Source organism: Centruroides vittatus, unplaced genomic scaffold, assembly GCF_030686945.1.
Source record: "Centruroides vittatus isolate TY-2023 unplaced genomic scaffold, ASM3068694v2 contig_784, whole genome shotgun sequence".
NCBI lineage: Eukaryota > Metazoa > Arthropoda > Arachnida > Scorpiones > Buthidae > Centruroides > Centruroides vittatus.
In genome coordinates, this window is record NW_027122505.1 from 124,932 (window position 1) to 147,580 (window position 22,649).

Below are 22,649 nucleotides of genomic sequence, written 5' to 3' on the forward strand. Positions count from 1 at the left end.
AGTAAAACAAGTAAATAATAATACTAAATTTTCAGAGAGTAAATTTTTCCCTTTAGTTGCTTCGAAAAACAATTCATTATTACTCAGAAATGATAAAACCTATGTATCTCACGTAGTGTGACCATTTCTAAATTTCCAAATAAAAAAGAATTAATAGAAACCCTAAAACAACCCCCTACAAATTTTTTAAACTCGACGTCTTCGTCAAGTTACTCGGATATTTTTTCAGATATTATATAAATTACTTCGGTAGATCGCAAATAAGTAGACAAATTAACTTCCAGATCGAAGTGCCGCCGATGGGAGGACAGTGTTCAAAAGTCGAACTGTCTAGCTGAAACTGAACGTGTAGTCAGTCATATTGTTGCAAGTTCAGAAAAATCTTATATAAGATGCCCACGTAAAATAAAATTGCATCAAATTTAAAATAAATCTAGCAACGGGTTGCGTAACTTTCTCGGCTTTTATGAAATTTTATTTTAAAAATAACATTTGTATTATTCATCAAAATAAATAACTAAAGTTGTATGTGGCGCCATCTGTTATGAGATTTTGTTATAAAAATTCATATATTTTTAATTATTATAAAATAGCAAAAGACTTAATTTTGAGGGTAGAGATGAGTTTTATAAAACATTGTATATGATAACAACAAGTAAAATCTTTATTAAGTCTGACCCATCGGGAGATATGACACGTGACCGCCTTCCATCTCTCCATCCCTTCGACCTTTCACAACCAAAATTTAATAGCATCAATGCCCCTTACATACAAGCTGCCATGATAAATTTCGTTTTATTATCTTCACCCCGTCGTGAGATATTAACAGAAATAGACACCAACACACACACACACACATACATATCCACGGAATTTTTTACCGTGTCTTTGACTTTTTCAGTTCAAGGGGTCTCAAAACGTAGTGATTTGCAAAATCTCGAAGGTTCGAATTTGACACGATTCCCATAGTTTCCATTGTTATGTATACATAACAGCCGGGAAAGTAACTAGTAGTTATTAATATTCAGCCAAATGTTTCGGATATATTACGTCCATACGTCACAAATTACGTTCGCCACAATTCCAAAATCCTGTGTGTGTGTATGTTTTAATGTAAAGGATAGGTTATATCCAAAAAGGGTACCAACATTGCAAAGTAAATAGGCCAGATAATGAAAATAGAAGATTCAGTTTCTTAAGATATTCTATGAAACACCTGGCAAGAAATCAATTACAGATTAGGAATGGCTACTAAAAGCACACATGTGAAAGTTTACTAAATCTCTTAGGACTTAGGTGATTGAGGTTTTCTGATGAAAAACTTTTAAGGTACTATATTCGTTGCGAAAAATCGCTTCAACATATCTTTTACGATTTATGTTTTATTAAATATCTTAGCCCGGTCAATAAATTGCAGACACCCCGTATAATTTGTTTCAAAAATATTTTCACTCATAAAACACCGTTTCTGATAATACAATACGAGAATATCCGCGTTAAATATATTTCACATATTTAGCCTGTATCTCTGATAGTAAGCAAATATGATGATCTTTTTTGTGTTGATAATCTTTATTCTCAAATATATTAAGAGATAAGCACAGAATTCTGAATAAGAAGTTACTCTGTGCGGCCCACAAGTGACCAAGTACCAGTGTTCAATGCCCACAAGTGGCCACTGATCACTGGTTAGTCGCTAGTTCGCGTCTTGCCAAAGGGCTGGTTACGTGAAGTTTACCGGGTTTTCTTTATGTTAGTAACACCTAAATACGGGCCAGTTTCCCATAGAAAGTCCTCCCGAGAGGCATCCTTCCTCGGCAGATTGCCCATGTGTTGCGTTGCCATAACTCGGTGATTCGCAAACCTTTTTGAACCACCGCTTCCTTGGTTCTATAAAGTTATACCCAATGCCCCAAACCGTACCCCAAGGCCCCAAACCCATTTTCCCCTGTCCGAGAAAAGCTTGGAAATATTCTTAAAAAAACTTTTTTATACTTTATGTCGTTACTGTACAGTACATTGTTTTCCATATCTCAGTTTTTAGACGTGCAGAACAATGTACCATTAAACTGAATGCTTCTTTTTACCCGTTTTAAGAGGAAAAGGAAAGGTTGTCAGTGACCCCAACCCTCGCTTATGGTCACCGTTTAGTACCCTGCCTCCAGAGCACCTGTCGCTCACTTAGCGCCCACTTTGGGAATCACTACCTTAACCGTATAAACCTAAACTAAGCCAAACTCTGTAGAAATAGTTCGCTTCTAATGCGCCATTCAGCTCATATTTTATAGAAATATAAAGAATACGAGTATGTTATTAAGCATATTAATCCGGTCAATAACTCTATAAATATTTTAATGATTGGTTAGTTAACAGCAGCCATAAGCATACAGCAGGCTATTAGGCTAAATTCTACAGGTGGTCTGATCCTCTCATAAAGTCAGTTAATTTAACCACTTGACTGCCCCTTAGCGGACTTGGCTGAACCCATAATGAGAATGAAAATGCCCTTGTTAATTAATGCCTGAAGGACAGGTAATTAAAAAACCCTTTTATTTTTAAATTAGCCTAAAGATTTGATTATTCAATGCTGTAATTTATTGATAAACAGTATGTTATATAATTAAAATCAAAATTAATATCGTACAGAATATACAATTTATTATACATATATTGTAGGGTACATTAATTAAGAAAAGAATTCAATGTATAACTTTTAATAAAGTAAAAACAAAAGTAATAAAATTGAAATTCATTCATAAATACTAAATATTTAGAACTTTTATTTTAAATATTTATTTTGAAATTTCAGATTGTAAAAACTTAATTATTTAAATCTATACGTTCCTTCATTTTCATTTGTCTTTCCACAAGCTCATGACATCAGTTCCTGCAGTTTTCTCTTTGATTCTATCTTCCATTCTCTTCTCTTGTTCAGGACTAAAATGATTTTTCCAGTCACCAATAATACCTTTACGAACAAAATCTCCTTTAAAAGACGGTGATAGTTCAGGATGTTTTTTCAAATATTCACGAAAAGCTTTAAGACCTGAGGGTGCAGCGATATTTTCTGGAGGAGATCCCATTTTATTTATTTCAGCTCCCACGTTATCTTTCATATATTTAAAGCTACTATAATGAAGAACGCGTTCTAAAATATCTGGATTATTGATCAGAGTATCATGATATTCATTTCCCATAAATTTTGCAATTTTTAGAATATAGTTTCGGGTATCCAATTTCAAATCTTCGTAAGTTATAAATAAAACATTAGGATCGTCTTTGTGTTCGTACCAAGATAAAAGATGATCGAAATAATCTCCGTAATCTGTTTTACCGTTAATGAATAACTCAAAATATTCATCGAATGTGCCATCTGTGAAATTGTAAAGTTCTCCATTTTTTGTGTGATGATAGAAAGACACGCAACAATCTTTTGGGTTTCTTGCCACATATATGTATTTGGCATCCGAAGAATACGGTGTCAAATTAAAAGGTAAATGAAGTTTGATCGCTCCGGGTTCATCCATATAATCTACAGCATCTGCTCCAGCAAACTCCAAGAAGGGTGAATTTTTCATCAATTCAAATATACCACTTAAAGGTTTGCCTTTTCTAAATATCAGAGAAACTGTTTGTTGCATCCACGTAGTACCACATTTGGGATATGTGACTATAAACAGTTGGCCCGGTTTGGGTTTATAATTGACAGCAGAACGAAATGCTTCTCTTGAAAAAGCTCCGGGAATAAGAAATCCATCACAGTCTTTGTAATGAGGGCGTTTGATTTCATCTTCATCTTCCATTTCAAAAACTCTAAATATCAAACAATGAAATTATAAGTACCAATTTTGTACATAACTTAATTTTAATAAATTTTTAATTAGAATTATGTGGGACGTGACCACGAGCGGTAAATGTGGCAGCTTTCCGATGTGGGGAACCTGAATTATGATTCCAGGTCCAGACAGGTAAAAAAATCCCAGGAATTTTTCGAGGGATAGTTTTTCCTGATGTGTCGGGCCCTGACTCTCACCACCCATCCGTCCATTGTGGGCCTGGCCGGACCCATAATGGGCTTTCTAAAGAAGTCCTCTTAGTGTCCGCAGTGCGGAAAGAGTTTTAAAAAACTCCACCGTCACTAAAGTGAGATCACGATTTACGTGATTTTGCAAAAATGTGATCTTTTAGAACAAATACTAGAATAGAATTTTTATTGTACAGTATATATAAAACTTAAAGTAATGCGCTAGCTTCATGCAATAGTATAAACAATTAAAAAAGCTCAAAACTGATCCTACTTTAAGGTGCCGGATAGTTAAGCTGGTTAAAGTGCTCTTGGACAAGTCCGAAGCACAAATCTTGGTAAACTATTTCAGGAATTTTGCAGGTGTCTGTCTCGAATATGTCAGGTCCCGTTTCTCACTACCCATCCATCCCTATTGCAGACCTGACAAAGCCCCTTATGGGTATGGAGAAAAAAGCTCTCTTATTGCTCACATAGCGGAAAGAGCAATTTCATTAAAAAAATAATAATAATAAAATATATATAATAATATAAAGATCAAAACTGTTTATTTACAAAAGTTAAATAAATTTCTCAGCTACTTTTCTGCGTATCGCTATTTCGATTTAGACATTTATCATACCGTGGTACCAGCTTTTCTATACCCCTATCAAAGAAGGTTGACGCATGACGCTTGGCCAACCCTTCACGCTGGTCTTCAACTCCTTGTTAGTCTGGAATCGCTCTCTTCCTAACCACCGCTTCAAGTAAGTGAACAGATGGAAACCAATTGGTGTTATGTCTGGACTATAAGGTGATGATCAAACACTTACACTTTGAAATTCTGGGGGCGTTCCATTGCATTACGTGATTATCACTGCAGCCACGAACTGCGAGACTCTTCGACAACTACGACGGATTATACAAAACACGAGAAGAGGAATGTTATCATTGGGAGTTATCCTCTACGACAACACTCGTCCTCGCACTGCAGTTCAGACACGGAAACTCCTCCAGAAGTTCAAATGGGAATTGTTTGATCATCTGCCGTACAGCCCAGATTTAGCACCGAGTGATTTCAATACGTTCACTCGAAGCAGTAGTTAGGAGGACAGCGATTCCAAACTAATGATGAGTTGAAGGCCAGTGGGAAGGGTTGGTGAACGACCTGGCGTCAACCTTTGATAACGGTACAGAAAAGCCGATGCTACGTATGATAAATGCCTACATCGAAACTGCAATTACGTAGAAAAGTAGCTGAAAATGTATCTAATTTTTGTAAGTAATACAGTTTTGATCTGTTTCAATCTTTCTCGCGAAAATTACATTCTTGAAGCATTAGCGTAAAGATTATCACAAATTAAAACCAGTGACTTTCTGTACTATTCTGTTAAATTTTAATTATATCACTTATATTTTAAGAAATCGTATCGACCAAAGAAAAAGTTGGTAAGGACACTTGCTCGACTTTCCCGGACTCAAACAGGAGATTGACGGGACTAGAAAGAAAGTCCGATAATTTTCAATCATACTACGATATAAAATTTAAATAATAATAAAAAGGTTACAAGGAGTAATTTTGCTCAATTATTATAAATTTCTCTATTTAAAAAACATTTAAGCTTAAAAACACTAAGATACTAGCTGAAAGTTAAAATTATCTGTGGTGCCGTATGCTATGGGATTTTATTTTAAAATAATTTTTACATTATTAATTTTTACAAAAAGTAAAAAAGACCTAATTTTGAGGGTATAGATGGGTCTAAAATTTGTAAATGCCAATAACAAATAAAATTTTTCATTACGTTTGACTCCACTAGAGAGATATGACACATGATACCACCTCTATCTCCCACTGCTCGACCTTTAATTACCAAAATTGTAATAGTATCAGTACCCCATATATAGAAATAACCCTGCCAAGTTTCAAAATTTTTGGTTAATCCAATCTTGAGATATTATGCAAAATAAACACACACACACACACACACACACACACACACACACACACACACACACACACACACACGCACACAGATATACTCACACAAGCGCACACGCGCATACATATACACATACATGGAATTTTGTAAAAGTTTTGTTTTCTTTACATTTTCGGACTGTCAAAATATCGAAAAATATAAAAAAGAACCTGGAAGGGGGTCAAAATTTGACTGATTAAAATACTTTCCCTATGTTATATCTTCTAACAGTCGGGAAAGTAAAATGTCAATAAAATTATATGCGCATATATATACACATACTGTTATTAAATTCGATTATATACGTGATAAATAGACCAATAAGACAAAAAAACGTGTAGTCAGAATAAGTACGATATATTAATTAACAAAATAATTATTAAAATACTTTAAAATGTAATTCATAAGGATATTAATTAACCTTAATTAATTAACTATCATTTCATTAATAGCAAAAGCTATTTTGCAATGTGATAATCATATAAAATCGAAAGAACTTTAATACTTTATATCATTGTTTCTTAATAACAAATAATTCCCTTTTACCTGTACAAATTTAAAACTCTTTCTTTCTTTTGTACGCTTACACAACGAGTTAGAATATTTTAGCTAATCGCCGTTACACAATACAACTACCACGCTCCTTGACTAAAAGAAAAATGGCGGAGGTGTATTCAATTTCTTCCAACATGGCATCGCTACAACCATTATATGTAGTACATTCTAGCTCGTTGCCCAGAACCCTACAAATATTTCAATCTGCTACTTTATAGTCCAATCTTGCAATCCCGAAAACCAGCCGTATTTTATGAGATAAGAGAAATAAGAGGTTATTCAATGGGTTAACAAGTAAATCTCTATATCCCCGGCTGGGACAAAAGTATATAGGCCTACATGACAGAGAGATTACCTTATTATACTTGAGATAATTACAATATAATCGAAATATAATTTAAAAATAATTGCAAATAAAACATATATTGTTATTAAATTAACAAACTGAATTACGTTATTAGTTTATACATATTTTGAGAATTTACTGAAATTTTATACATATAAGGTAATTTTGTAATCTAGTATATTATTATATTATAATATAATACTGGGTTACAATATACAATTTAAGTAAACTATCGTAATATATATATATATATACTGTATATATATATATATATATATATATATATACAGTCAAACCTGTTTTTATGCGGGGGATAGGGACCGCATTAAAAAAAACGCATAAAAAAAATCTCACGAAACTTCACGAATGGCTGTAAATAATAGTTTTCGCGACACAATTAAAAAATATTTTTTTTATGCGGTCAACAGGGACCGCATAAAAAAGTCTCACATAGAAAATAACTCAAAACCGTACGAAATAGAATTTATTGACAACAGATGTCAGCACTTGACTGCATCGTCTGGTCTATCGTCTGTTTTACATATTTTTGTCCAGGTGGTGTTTTGTTGACTTAAAAAGTAAATTATTTCATTTTTCGCATATTCATGCAATAATATTACTATAATAAGTGCATTTATGCTATAATAAGTTTATTTAGCTATAATAAGTCAACGTGAGACATGACGAATCGCACGAGACTAGTCGCCAACTATACCGCACAAATTAAAAATTCGCATTAAAAAAATCGCACAAATAAAAATCGCACATAAAAAGAGCGCATAAAAACAGGTTTGACTGTATATATAAACTAATTTTTATTTTGGAATTTTATGATTCAGTTTGTTAATTTAATAACAGTGTAACATAATTTAATTTCCAAATAAACATTATCTCGATTATATAATTTAAAATACAGTACCTTAATGTCGGAACAAATTTTTTAAGTGCAGCTATTTTAAAAGTTATTTTACTTATCAATAGGAATTTCTATTTAATTAATATGCAAAAGGTATCAACTTTATTACGTTTATCTAATGATAATCAAGTCCAAAGAGATTTCACTTTATTACACCACTCTTAGCTATTGTAATTAAAAATTACCGTATCAAAATTAAGATATTGCTGATAGAGAGAACAATTGAATCAAAGAAGAAAGGAGTAAATGTATTGATATATAAATATTTAATTTTTAAATATTATATATATATATTGCAATTATGAATTAAATCTTTAAAATAAAAATTAAGATTATTTTATACTAATTTAAATTTCTAAGTAACTGTATTCTAAATTCTTATGTAAATAGTCTTATCTTTTCTATAAATAATCTAGTGTAATTATATTTACGTCATTGACATTTAGAGAGAAGCAAAACTCGAAAACTGCCTAATAAATTACTTGAATAGTAGAAAAATATTTATCAAATAAGCGAATATCTTTACTCGAGATCATGTTTAGTAGCGTATTATATAACATTAATAAGAAATAATGTAGATAGAGTTATTATATATATATCAAATTATTATTGTTATTATTATTGTAGGGCTATAGCCTAATACATAGAATACTGTAGTTGTAACTTATACGAGAAATTAATATATAATTTGGAAATAAGAGAATGAAACAGAGACAAAAAATAACGATTTAAGTAGACAGCTTCAAATAGCAGAATGAGTTAAACAGGTCATTCTCCGAATCGATCAACTGAAGGTAAATGACATTGACGATCATATGGTGACCTAAAAAAGAAAACTTAAAAGAAGAATGTTTGAACGATGACTCAATCGTTAAGTGTAGAAGTAAAAGAACTCATAAACATTCGCGGAAGAGTCTTTAAAAGTAAAATACAACGATTAGAAGTAACGGATTTAGCATCCTGACTTGCATCTACATCTCGAAATATTACATTTGTATTTTAGTTTCTTTCGCCGTCTGAATTTTATTTTGTATCTAAAATTGATAGAGAATAAATACTAGAATTTATTACTAGTTACTCCATTTTATTTATTAATTTAACCGGTATTAACCTCAGCGTAACGATCGATAAAATCAAAGGGTTGTAGTGTAGCATCTCTTCTCATTAATTAAAATAGTTATTAATTTAATGAAAACTAAATTTGTATATAAATTAGAAAGTAAGTGTGATTTAATTCTAAATTAAAAATAAATTACACATTTTCTTATCAAACGATTCAAATATAATGAAATACTCACAATCGAAAAGGAGTTATCACAATGCCGAATCTTGCAATCGATTTATCTTATATTTCTTCTCGTCGGGGAAAAAAAAACTTGTTGCGAAATCGGCTCGTCACTTTTCTTTGTAACTGGTTACAATGCGTGCCTCTGATGCAACCCTTCGATATAATAAGTACAGTAAAAAACAGCTACAAAAATGGCTACAGTTTTGTTATTCCTAGAGCTATAAACTGTAAAAGAATGTGTATTCATTTTGTATACCTTCAAGGACGACGCCAGCCAATGGGTAAGGGGGGGCAAAATGATGTAAATTGATAGAGGATATGAATTGTTTGTAGGTAAAATAGAAACGATTCATAAAGTTTTAATCATTTACTATGTACCGGAAAAGAAATATCTCAAATAAAACATTTTCTTTAACTTACAAGAAGCCTAAGAAGATTATTTTAATTAAAACTTAGCATTTAAATAACTTTTTCGAATTTCTAGGGGAGGGCAACTGCCCCTCTGCCCCTCCCCCTGGCGACGCCCTTGTATACCTTTATGTATCATTCGTGTTAATGATGAAAGCTCGACTCGATAACATAATTAATATCATAAATATCACTTCACAAAGTGTTAAATTCTATATTTCACTATATTAAAATTTCCCATTTCCTCCTACTTTTTAAAATACGAAGAAAATAATAATTGCATTTATTGCCTTATATTTCCTCTTGACAATTTTTTAGGGGGCATATCCTATTACGCCATTGAATACGTAGCTTACGAACTGCAAATTTTTCGTTATTTAATTATTTATTTATTGTTGTCCATTCTTTAAACAGAGAACGGGTTAAATATAATTAAATATACTTATTACATTTTATTCTGTCATAAATCTTAACACAAGTAATTTATTATAGTTATAAATACGTTACTTTCATTTTTACACCGCTATTAAACGGCGGAAAAAAGGATTTTAAAATGCTAAAAAGTCATACATTTTTAAACAAATATTTAAATAATTTTTTTATTTAAAAAAAATCAAAACTTTCTTTAAAAAAATGTTTTTTCTAACAAAATTTAGGTCTCTGAACTAAATATAAACCACACCAGGAGCCTTTTAGGAAGAATTTTGCCTATATTACATGCTATTTTTATATATAAAACAAATTTTAAAAAAACCTGTATGAATTTTAGCATTCAAACTGTATAAGTTTGAAACTAAAGCTTGGCAATATTAATTACTTCCTCGTCAAAAAATTGAAAGGTAAGTGGCCGAAGGAAGATGCCAAGACACTGTTAATTTTCTTAATAAAAAATTTTGACAATAAACAGTCGGAAAATATAATTTTATAATTTTTTTGATTTTCTTTTTTACATCCTCGTTAACGTAATTTGCTCTTATAACCACGCTAATTATCTAATTATTTTTCTCATCTTTAAAAAAAACTCGTATAATTATTTATCTTTCCTCTTAAAATTAGTTTACTTTTTAAATAAATCAATAAAAAAAATTTTGAAATACGTAATAATATTTAAATAATGTGACGTCACATCATAGTCATTTACCTTCATCGTTTTATGTATGTCTATTATTACAGAACGTCGTAATGTTATATTATTTTTCTAATTTAAAATTAAGTAAATAGTTTTTATTTCTAGAGGAAATTATATAATAATAAAGGTAAAGTAATAATAATAAAAAAATTTTTTTTGTTTTTTTTTTATTCTTGGTATCCCTTTCTCTCACACGTCTTCCCAGCGTTCTAATTTGTTCGCAGTCGCCATTTTGAGTGGTTGTTCGTGGAGTTGTTAGGCGTATCGTATCTCGAATTCTGATCCGCAAATTGTTCAATTTGAATCGTCTAACTTATAAATTTATAGTTGTTGATGATATGTCAGACAAGACGTACTGTTAAAAGCGCTGTTTAGTCTTCAATTAGATGTCTAGTGTGGGAAGTTGTGACCGGAACCTGAGCCCTCCATCCAAAAAGCGAAGATACGACGCTCGTAATTCGAGCAACTCGCTTTCTGACAACTGCTCAGTAAGTTTTATTCGTTATAATTTCATTTAAATAGTTTCCCATTATATTTTACATCCATCACCTTTTACCTTTTCTATAAAGAAATTGCATTATTTTCAGTGTAAAGTCAAACATTCCACTTCTTCCATTGTCTAATCAAGGTTGATGAAATTGTCTATTTAATGATTAAATTACACTCATACAGGTTTAATTATTATCAACATTTTTATCCTGTTTACAAAATTAATTTTTATATCAAATTATTAATTTTAATTATTTTTAATATATATATGTATAATAGCTGAAGTAATTTTTATTGTGTAATTCAATGGTATGTGTGATATGTAATAGCTTGTGTTATTGGGATGGAGAGCAAGCGGTTGGAGGTTCTTACGGGAAATTGAATTTGAGTAAACGCATGGAAGATTTACTCTTCAACAAAAATAATTCTTAGATTTTTATGTTGAAAATATCAAGTTTCTGTGTTCTTTATGCAGCTTGGACGTATATAAAATTATGGGCGTTGGATTTCGTTTTATCCCGTTTTGATTCAAATGATATGATATTAAAAAAAAAAAGTGTGCTTATTCTGTTATTTAAACCGACTGTCTGCGACCTTTCTAATCTGGCAGACTGCTAAACTCGCAATTTTGAATCCTGTGGACCGCTATCATGAATTTTAAACAATACGGGGAATCTGTAGAATAATGATTGTAAAAGTTTGATTTTACTATATTAATATGAAACTCGCTTGTTTAATTATAACAAATTAATGCAGACCTAAAGTTCGTTGCTGCTTGTTTGAAATAAGTTTGTGGATTCTTAGCACTTTTCTGCCGATCACAACGATCGCACTTGCAATATTGTTTGTTGTTCGTTATTTACCGATGATGGTCACTTTGTATTTGGTTTTAGATTCGAATAAAAAATCCCCGACGAGTGAGTGAGAAAAAGCAACTAGGCATTTTGTATTTCTTTCATAATACTTCGGGTAACCTTGAGTTGATCGACGGCCAAATTTCTCCATGGACCACCCAAATTTTCTCTTGGACTGCTGGTTGCTGACTGCTGATTTAAATCGGTGGTTCTTAACCGGTGTTGCGTGGAACACGGGTGTTCGGCCAACCTACCTAGAGTGTTCCACGAAAGAAAAGATTTTAAAGTTTTGTTTAAATTTATTGTCATTGCTATATTCGTAGACAATTCCATGTCTCTATTTTATTCAATATATTAAAGTTTTAGTTTATTGCTTCATTGTTTCTCAAGAATAGTAAAACTGGAATTGCTTATCAGTGTTTGAATGTATTGTTGCTAATGCTCAATGTAATAAAAAGTACACAAATGGTATTCCGTAGTCTTGGAAAGGTTGAGAACTGCTGATTTAAACAAAGGATTTTTTAAATATTTACAATACAATATATTGTTATATTAAAATTAAATTTTTGTAATGCATTCTTACTAATAATGTCTTTTAAGTGTAAATACAACACATTCAATTTTTAAAACAGTTTTATTATATAACAAAGAACTTTATTTTAGTTACTGCTAAGTAATTTTGAAATGTGAGTTTTAAAAAATCAGTGTAATTGTGTTCATATAAATTTTTTAGAAAATTTTTGTGTTACCATGTGGAAAGAAAAGTAATTGTTTAATAATTGCATTTAATTATATTAAATTTTTAGCTTTATACAATGATTGATTGGTGTGGTGTTATACCCCAAATTATCCATATTACATAAGTAAGCTTTAGAATTGAATTCAATAATAATTGGAGGTTTTTTATATTGTGCTTTTAATTTGAAATCAATAAATTGTCATGTTTGTTTCCTATTGAGATGATACTGCTGCTGATGTGATAGACAACTTTACCCAAAGACCTTTTGAATTTTTGTGTCGGACTGAAATTATTACAAATTAAGTTATCATACTAATATTTGGAATGCATTGTGAATTTTGATCTAAAATGTTTGAGTCTTTTTTTCTGTGATATATACTATTAAAAATTTTCTTAGAAATTTGTTTGCTTTGTATTTTAAGTTAAATTTGGAAAAATTTACTTTGCTTGTGACCAAAAAAACATTTAAAGAACTCATTCTGCTTGGAATGCAGACAACTTTTTTTAATTGCTGGTTGGTTAGTTTGACACTGAAAATTTTTGATATGTTCAATTTTTTTCCAGCAGGTAGTTTTTTAATTCTATACTTCTAAATGACGGTTTTGCTTTTAAAGTCTGTACAAATGTGTTAAAGTTTTTTAGTTAACTTTTCTGTATACAAGACTAAGAAGATAAAATAATGGAGTGTTTTAAAAATAGTGCAATGTTTAGAATTTTAAAATTGAATATATTTTTTTTTAACTATTGATTTGTAATGGGTAATTAAAAGTCAGGTGTTCTTTTGCATTTTTTCTGCATTAATATAAATGGATGAGATGACTATCAATTGAATTCTATCTGTATTCTGTTAATGTAAAAGTTCTACTTTCCTATTAAAAATTCTTTACATCCAAGAATATTTCATTTTCAGTTAAGTTTAAATGTAATTTCTGAATGATTGATATACTAAATTCCTGTTCCTTTTTTAATATCTGATTTATTGGATAAACATTCTAATAGTTTATAATAATGCAGTTTGAATTATAATAGAATGGCTTTCCTGCATTTTTAATTAAAAAAAATTTTGTTTATCAATCAAAACAATATAATTATCTGAGATATTTGATAAAATTACTGTAGCATTACCTGTTACTAGATTACATGGATTGATTTTCATTTCATGTGGACTTCAAAGCTAATCAAAACATTCAAACTTTGCTTTTTATAACTTTGTCAGGTTATGCCTACATATGCATAATTTGAAACACTGTGCATTTTTAATATAAAATTTCAAATCAAAACATTAAAGATAAAAAAAATTTCTATGCACTAATTTTTCATATTTAAGGAAACATACAGTAATACCTCAACTACACTACCCCGACTTACGTGAACCCGGAGTTACGCGATTTTCAAATCTCGACGATTCGTCTTTTGTTTGAGCACCACGCAACCCTTGATTACTCATTCCCCCATCCCCAATTATTGTTCAGCTTACATGTTCGGACGTGTTCGCACAGAATCAACGCATAGCTACAATTTATTTTGTCTTATTTATTTCTGTGTTTGTTATATCTACGGAGACTTGAGACTACTATGTCATCCAAACGAAGTAGAACTGATTCTTCTGCATCAAACAAGAAAAGAAAAACTTTATCTTTAATAATGTTAACTTTACATTCCAAAGACTTTGATACAAAAATGAAAATTTGTGAATTGGCAAAACTTGATCCTTTAGACCCAGTTCAATCAGATGATCGAATGATAGTTGGAAACTTGACAGAAGGCCTCAGTTTAATTAAAAAGAGGTTACAAATTTCAGAAAATATAGACTCCAACGAAGAGCGCATTTCTTCTACAAAACGAGAAATAAAAAAATTATTAGCATGCTACGAGGAAATTTTGCGGGAGAAAAAATCTTTGAGCCGTCAGACGAATTTGTTAGATTTTAGGAAGCCTTCTATAACAAAATAACTTCGATTTTACGATTTTAATAGTATAATTTGTTATACATATGTATTATCTAATATTTTATTAAACATTTTTTTCTAAATTATTGTTTTCTTCAGTCTCTGACCCCAATTAAAAATAAATTGTATGTATTTATATGCGAAGTTATACCCCGACTTACGCGAATTTGACTTATGCAGTTATCGCTCGGTCTCACCTATCGCGTAAGTTCGGGGTATTACTGTACTTCTTAAATAGTACAGAAATATTTGGAATATAATGTCTATTAAAAAGTTAAAATATTTATATAATTTTTATGTAATGTTAAATTTAATTATAATACCCTATTCACACTGTACATTTTAAGTGGGATTAAGATTTAAGCAGAATTAAGTTAAGTCGCATTGTCAAAAACAAGATTAACTACTTGTTCACACTAGGTAATTAAAGCGAATTATTCGCTTAGCCCTCAAGTGGGTATACTCAATATTACATTTTAAATAAAATCAAACTTTTGCTTATTTTTTGTAAATCATCATAAATTAATTTATATTTAGTAATTTAAATTATAAATAACTTATTTAAAATGCATAAGACATCAGTTAGGAATTATTAACATCTATTATCAGTGATGTCGTTGTCATTGGCAGCACGATTCTCTCAATGTTTATATCACTTTAGCGATAGAACTGTGATAAGAATGGATTTTTGACAGAAATTTATATATATATATATTTTTTTTTTCGTAAACAAGAAATTTATATTATCATTTAAACTTCTTGTACTGAAGCAGCATATACATGCTAACAGAGAAGAGTATCGTTTGTTCGAACATTTGTACCTGCACATCTGCTTCTGCCATTATTTTTGAACTTGTGGCGGACCTCGTGGAAAGCTCGAAGCAACTTAAGCTTCTTTGCTTAAGTTGCTTAAAATCTTAAGCTCTTTGCTTAAGTTTCTTTGCTTAAAATCGCTTTCTCAAAGGAAAGCGATTTTAAGCTGAGCCGGTTGTCTGTAGTTAAACCGGTTTAACGTTAAGTCAGTTCCGTTCATATTTCATACCTTAAGCTGGCTTAAAATGTACAGTGTGAATAGGGTATAACATGCTTTCTGGTTATAGCATTAGTAAAACACTGATATTTTAAGCCATTAATTTATGCTTTGTTTTCAAAAACCATAATCAAAACTGGCTAAAAACTATAAATTTACTGCTAAAATTTAGGCCTAAATAAAAACTACCACATAAAACATCAAAAGATCCTAGATAAAAAGAACGAAGTTTTTAATGCAGTTAATAATCTTTCTTGTATTAAAATAAACTAATTTTATGCATAAAATAAAGATATAAAATCTTATTTAGTTACATTACAATGTTGTCTTGGATTAGGTAGATATGTCTTTTATATTATTGAAGTTTTCAACATTCTTGTTACATAGCTTATCATAGCTTGTTTTTCCATTATAATTGCTAAATGAAAAATTTTAATCTTGATTCCTTAGTAACATCTCAACTGAGAATACAGAGGAAGGTGATATTCCTAAGGTGAATCTTAGGAACCTTATTAATTAGATATTTTGTAATTATAAAATTTTTGTTGTTTTTATCCTCATATATACATTGCTTGTTGTTTCTGTTGTGAAGCAGATGTTTATCCAAATGCCATTTTTTGTTCTTGATATTTATCTGATAAGATAGATTTGAGGATTTTTCTGTAAACTGTTTCAACATGTATAAAATTTGTTTTTAAATTTAATATTTCTTGTCAATATTTATATGGAATCTTAAAGTGTATATTTTGTATTGTTGATAACATTCTTGGAAATTGGGATCATATGACAAGATAAACATTAGCCGAAACCTAATTCACCTTGTCGTTTAGATTTTTTTTAATTCTATGATTAGGATATAAAAGATAGTGTGCATCCTGTTTATATTTTAAAGCTCAATTTATTTATTGAGACAATAATTTGAATAATTGGTTTCTCTGGGTGCTATTTTTATCAATTTTAGTGTGTGTATGTATATAAATGGCTTAATATAATTTTTTGTTAATAAATTTATAATTGGTTTACAAATAAACTCAAAGTGCATTGGCAGTCTTATTTGAAATATTTGAAAGTCAAAAATGTTAGAATATATAAATGAGAGAATTACTCTTCCTGTAATTTTTAACTATAAACAAACTAAGTTATTGTTGCCTACTAAAGGTGAAATTCCAGTAATGGAGGTTTATGCAATTCAGGTAGCAATCTGTTCTGTTGATTTTAGTTTCTTGATGTTACTTTTAAAAGGAAATATATCTTAGCTGTCTAGTCCATTTTGTGCTTAGGATATTTTTATGAAATGTTATATCTTATAACACTATTTCAATTAAAAATTATATAATAAAGATTTTAGTTTGGTAGTGTTCCTAATTGGTATGGGTTTTTTTGTCAAAGCTGTGTGAAGGCAAAAGATGTTTAAAGAGCCCAAATTTAGTTGAATAATAATTAAATTGCTTGCAGATTAACTTGTATATTATTTAATTTAAAACAGTCAAGTTATGTAATTATGCTAAATTATAATCATCCTGCATTTAATCTCAAAACATTTAACATGGATAATCACTTTTTGAGTAGTGTATCCATGAGGTAGCATCTATTGTCTATGCGTTCTTGCAATCCTAAAACTACGCATGGCTTTATGTAACATTTTGGGGAATTGCTGTCAATTTTTGTGTTCTGCTTCAACTCTGCCGGTCCTTGAATTTGTTTCTGGTGTGAGCTGTTGACCTATCATCTTGAAACCATAGATTCTGGTATGTTTAACATAATACTGGCACAATTCCAATTCAAAAAAATTGAGAGTTGGGACAGTAAATTCAGCTTGCTAATTTCAATGCAAATAGTTGAATTTACTGTCAAACAAGTTGTTTGTCTTCAAAGACAAACCAATCATTCCAAAAGTTGCTACACCCACACTAAGCAATAACTTTAACACTAAAGGTTATTTTGTATAGATGCAATTATCTTAGTAATATACCAAGATAATTGCATCATTGTTATTGATGTGACTTATCCTTTCTACCAGATAGTGTGAGTGAAGCATAGTGGATATCAGCAATAAGATATGTAAAAATCATGAGATTATATGCTGACTTGGTGCAGTGAAATTATGTGGATACTTAGCTTTAGTCTTTATCATTTCTTGTCCAAAACAAAATGCTCTTTCAACAAGTTTACAAAAATTAACTTATATTAAATTTTTGTTGTTAAATAATACAGAAATTGCATTTTCATGTCTACATTTTCCATACTGCTGTCTTTTATCTTTTTCAAGTTGTGTTAAATCTTATTTAAAAACTATTTACAACTAACTTAATAAAGTTAGTAGGCAACATTTAATTCATATTTATAAACTTAAACCAATAAGTTGTTTATTACTTTGATGGAAGAACTTATTGCCCATCTTTGTAATGCAATCTAAAATAGAATCATTTGAAGCAATCGAGTAAATATAATACTGTTCTTTATATCTATATTATATGAATACATGTGTGAATTTTTATACAAGTTATGCAGAAATTAACTTTTATAGAAAAAGACATCTAAACAAAAAAAAAATTGGCAGAAAACTGCTTACTGTTTAGGTCTATTACTTTTTCAAAATCACAAATGTTTGGATTTTGCCAGACTTTGGTTATAATTAGAATTTATCATGTATATTTTTAGAAAATCATTTATAAAATACAGGCATATTTAAAACAAATTAAATTTTCTTTAATTTAAAAGATTTAAAAGTTCTGTTGCCTAATAGATTGGTTTTTCCTAGAGCTAACTTTTAAAAATATTTAAAATATTTTTAATGTACGTGCTGTTTTCAAAAACATTTCTTAATAAAATATGTAAGTTTGGAAATAGTTTTTTTAATATGTAAGTATTGTGTAATTGTATACTGTAAATATTAACATATTTATCTAATTTTTTAATTTTTGTTACTATTCAAGTTTTTAAATTTTAAATCTCCTAATTTTAGCAAAGCAGAAATCTCTTTGTCCAAACTACCTTTTTTTTTTTATTAATTCCACAATAAAAGTATGTTGTGATTTTTATATTGGGATAGTGTAGTCAGTGCACAATGTTTTGTTTTAAATGAAATCAAAATTATTTCACTAAAACTAAGTGTAATAAAGAACATAAAAATGATCCTTGTTGTTAAGCTTAATAAAGCTAAACATGTCTTAAAAATGCAGTAGGCTTTTTAAATATAAATTCAAAGCAGTATGACTCCAATTTGAGTACTCAATATATGAGAATTTCATACAATGAGCTGCTGTATTTTATCCCTCCTCTTAGTTTGAGAAGAAACATACAAGTGATTACTGATCAATATTTACAAAAACAAAACATTCTAAATTACAGTTTGAGGTTGAAATTGGACCTTGTGGAGTTTGTTTCGTCAGTACTGTCATTATAATGTACTTTAGAACAGGGATGGGCAACCTGTGGCCTTCGGGCCGCATGCGGCCCACATTCATGTATTTTGCGGCCCGCGACGCATAAAATGTGAATAAATATATCAATTTCCCAGCTTAAGAAAGTATGCAACAAAATTCAAACGTTATTTTTACGACTTATGTATGTGAATAGTTTTTCCCGCAATGAATTTAGTAAAAATTAAAACAAGAAACCAGCTAACAGGCACATCGAAACTAATTTAAAACTAGCAGTGACGAATATTTAACCAAATATTTCCAATATATTACATTTACATCAGTTCCAGAAGCTAAATTAAGTATACCTATGCTAATTTATAATTATATACGAATAAATAATTCTGATTTACCAACATTTTTTTCTCTTTCTCTTGTATGCGGCCCGCATCAGTTCAAAAGTCTTAAAATGCGGCCCTTACATAGAAAAAGGTTGCCCATCCCTGCTTTAGAATCTTAACTTTCTCTCTCAAATTGGCAAGATCAGATGACACCTTAACTATTTTAGCTAGCGCACTGGAAACACATGATTGAATGTGGTGAGTAACCGAGGACATTTTTCAGGAGATGGTTTGTTCAAGATGTTGGTCCATGATCTTCACTATTTGACTGCCCATTTTGGATATGACCATTCATGACAGGCGTGGAATAGTGTCCACAGGCAGAGTTAAAAAGCAAAATTTTTCTAAATTAAAAAAAAATTTTTGATCTATTTTACTTTCTTGCTTGCACTGTATAATTTCTTTATACAGTGTAAGAAGATATATATTTGTTATATCTGCTTTATCAAAGTTTTTTACTTTGTAATAGTTCCTTTGCCAGAATAATCTAATCAACACACATTTTGTCTAGAAGTGTTGGTTTTGTAGAACTTCAGTGTTGTTTCAGGAACAAAGGTGATTATTTTAGAACAAGGCTCAAAATTCAACTGTAAGAAAAAATGGATAAAATCATATCTTGTTCCTGAAAACATCTTGTAAATAGGTAATTAGTAAATTAATGTTACTGTCAGCATTCATGTTATTTTATGTGATCTAGAAATGATTTGTATATTGAAAGTCATTTCTTGCCAAGACAAGTGTTTGTATAAATTTAGTATATTTGTCACGATGCAACTAATAATGCATAAAGTATAGAACTACATTGAATCAGTAGATTCATTTATATACTCACCCACACTTACTCATTAAGACTTGTCATTATAATATTTCTAATTAAGAAATGATTGAGTTTGATTCTGCCAGTCTCTCTTTTATTACAAACTTTGGGGAATTAACATGCAACAGCCCTAGTTTTTGTATAAATTCATTATTTGGAAAAGGATTCCAAATAATAACTTCTTAATGACTTTTTTTAGCATTTCTCTTTTTTGGTGAACTTCAGATATCTACACATTTATGCATGCGGCAGTTGCATGAAACTTCCAAATGCTCGTACCTTCTGATAAGTGCATTTTTTCAAAAGAATGTTAGATAAGTGTTTTTTGGTATAGAATTAGAATTAAGAAAATGCCAAATGAAGTTGACTCCATTTTTATCAATTGTAACACCATCTAGGAAGAAACCAGCGGTTCCATCTTATGGCTCCTTCAAGTCTTTTTATTTTGTGATGAATGGATATTTATTTTTAGTTATTCTATTGAATCAATTAAAATCATCCATCCTGTATATAATAATAATATTTGTGAAGCAGGCTATTATTTATAAGTTGCTTCTAAATGATGGCTTAGTTATTACTTGTATTTAATAAATGTTTCCATTTCTAAAAATTCAAGGAAATATGATTACACTAAACTATATTAATAAACTAAAATTAAATCAAAGATAGTATTTAGAGTAACTATTGTTTATTATTTAATGACATGTTAGTTTCAAAACTTCAATTTTAAACAATTTGGAAATGCAAAAGAATTTTTTTTTTCTTAATCCATAAACACTTAATTTTGAAAGTTAACTGCAGTGGTTCCTTGTGCTTCAAGTTTAATTTATTCCAGGAGGCAGTTTGAACTCTGACTCATTTGAGATCCAAATAAATTTTTCCCCATTAGATGCATACCACTTTTCAAGTTTCATGAAAAGTTCCTTTTTCACCTGGACTGTTGTTGTTGTTATAATCATCCTCTTAGACTTTGTTGCCTGCGCACACTTCTTGGACATAATGGCTAATAAGTTTTATTGGGTTGAACAAAGTTTGAGTAGTTTTAACAGCTATGGTTACTTAACATAGATGTGCGATTTTAATTATAATAGTTGTGAAATTTAACACTGTTGCTAATGTGAGAGTATATTTTTCTTTTAGGAGCTTATTTTAGGCTTTTTACTTCATTTGGTTTGAATAAAATTAAGAGGAAATTTATTTGAATAAAAAGCATATCAGGCATATGCTTTGAGTTTCAGAAAGAATACAATGCCATACAAAAAAAACTCATTTGTGGGAAGATGCATCTAAACTTCAAACATAACAAATATGGTTTAAAAAGTTCTGTTCAGGAAATTTTGAATTAAAGGACACAAAACATACAGGAATCCCAAAAGCTGTCAATGAAGAGAAATAGCAGGAAAAAAACTGTTAAAATTTATAAATAACACATAATATATATAACCAGACATCAAAAATAATGCAAAAAAACAAAGCACTAAAAATATATGCATAATATGAGCAAGAGAAGACTTTGGCACACAACAGATGGTGTTTAAGCAACCACATTTATTCACTATGCTCACAGTTTAACTTCAAACACTGAAGTGAAAGTTCAGTTGTTTAAAGTACGACGTATCACTGTATATAAACAAACATTTGAAAAATTTTTAATTTTTGTAATTTTAGTGCATCAAATAATTTTTTTTTTTTACAAATCAATCAAATTCTTGTCCTCATTTTTATTACAAAGCAATTTGTTTATGTTGTATCACGCTTTGAAAATATTTAAATACAAAAAAAAACTTTAGTTTCGTAAGTCATATTTCATAAATTAAAATTCTTAAAACAATACAGAATGAAACATTTGGAAAAAATTTGGAAATTTTTTGATAATTGGCAAAATGTTTCAGAAATATGGAATTAAATTTACAGAATTATTTCAAATGATTTTAAAATCAACTACACTTCAAATATTAATCATAAATTTAATCTTTCATACAATAAAGTTAGTCATGACCATAAGCTATTCTGTTATCTGGTTTTCAATTGGTCAGCTGTGATTTTCATACAGAAAAATTTCTCCACGAATGTCTTTCAGGTGAGTTTCTATTGAGAAAATGAAGCACTTTTAAGGACTTCAATTATTTTTGTTTTTAAATGAGTATTTTTTAGCACTTCTTAAGGACTATTGGAGACTTGTGAGAAGCTGGTTCTTGCCATTTCACAAAATGAGAATAATGAGATCAACAGTTGTGAGAACCATAGCAGATATTATTAAAATAAGATGGGTGATACAGTGAATTATTTTTATGCTTGATTTCCTGTTTATCAAAAAGATTGTCATTAAAATTAATAATTTTGAAATTTAATTACTGTATTTTAGTTATTTAATAATAGTG

At 29.8% G+C, this 22,649-nt stretch overlaps 2 protein-coding genes and 1 pseudogene across 2 annotated transcripts in view; 1 reads left to right on the top strand and 2 right to left on the bottom strand.

Moving 5' to 3' along the window:
• Positions 1-7,836, bottom strand: part of LOC136981608 (sulfotransferase ssu-1-like) — an 18,976-nt pseudogene extending 11,140 nt beyond the window's left edge.
• On the bottom strand, positions 2,837-9,275 carry LOC136981607 (sulfotransferase 1C2-like). Its single transcript, XM_067277929.1, has 2 exons — positions 9,101-9,275; positions 2,837-3,813 (listed from the first exon to the last, which is right to left on the bottom strand). The coding sequence occupies exon 2, from the start codon at positions 3,801-3,803 to the stop codon at positions 2,853-2,855; it is 951 nt and encodes a 316-aa protein (XP_067134030.1). The 5' UTR covers positions 3,804-3,813; positions 9,101-9,275; the 3' UTR covers positions 2,837-2,852.
• Positions 9,276-10,815: 1,540 nt separating this feature from the next.
• Uba1 (ubiquitin-like activating enzyme 1) overlaps positions 10,816-22,649 on the top strand; it is a 77,164-nt gene continuing 65,330 nt past the window's right edge. Inside the window, exon 1 of the mRNA XM_067277930.1 lies at positions 10,816-11,115. Coding sequence (XP_067134031.1) covers positions 11,014-11,115 — 102 coding nt within the window. The 5' untranslated portion in view covers positions 10,816-11,013. The remainder of the gene's footprint in view (positions 11,116-22,649) is intronic.

Excerpts from the sequence above, each read along its gene's own strand:
- LOC136981607 (XM_067277929.1), bottom strand. The coding sequence starts at position 3,803 with ATGGAAGATGAAGATGAAATCAAACGCCCTCATTACAAAGACTGTGAT.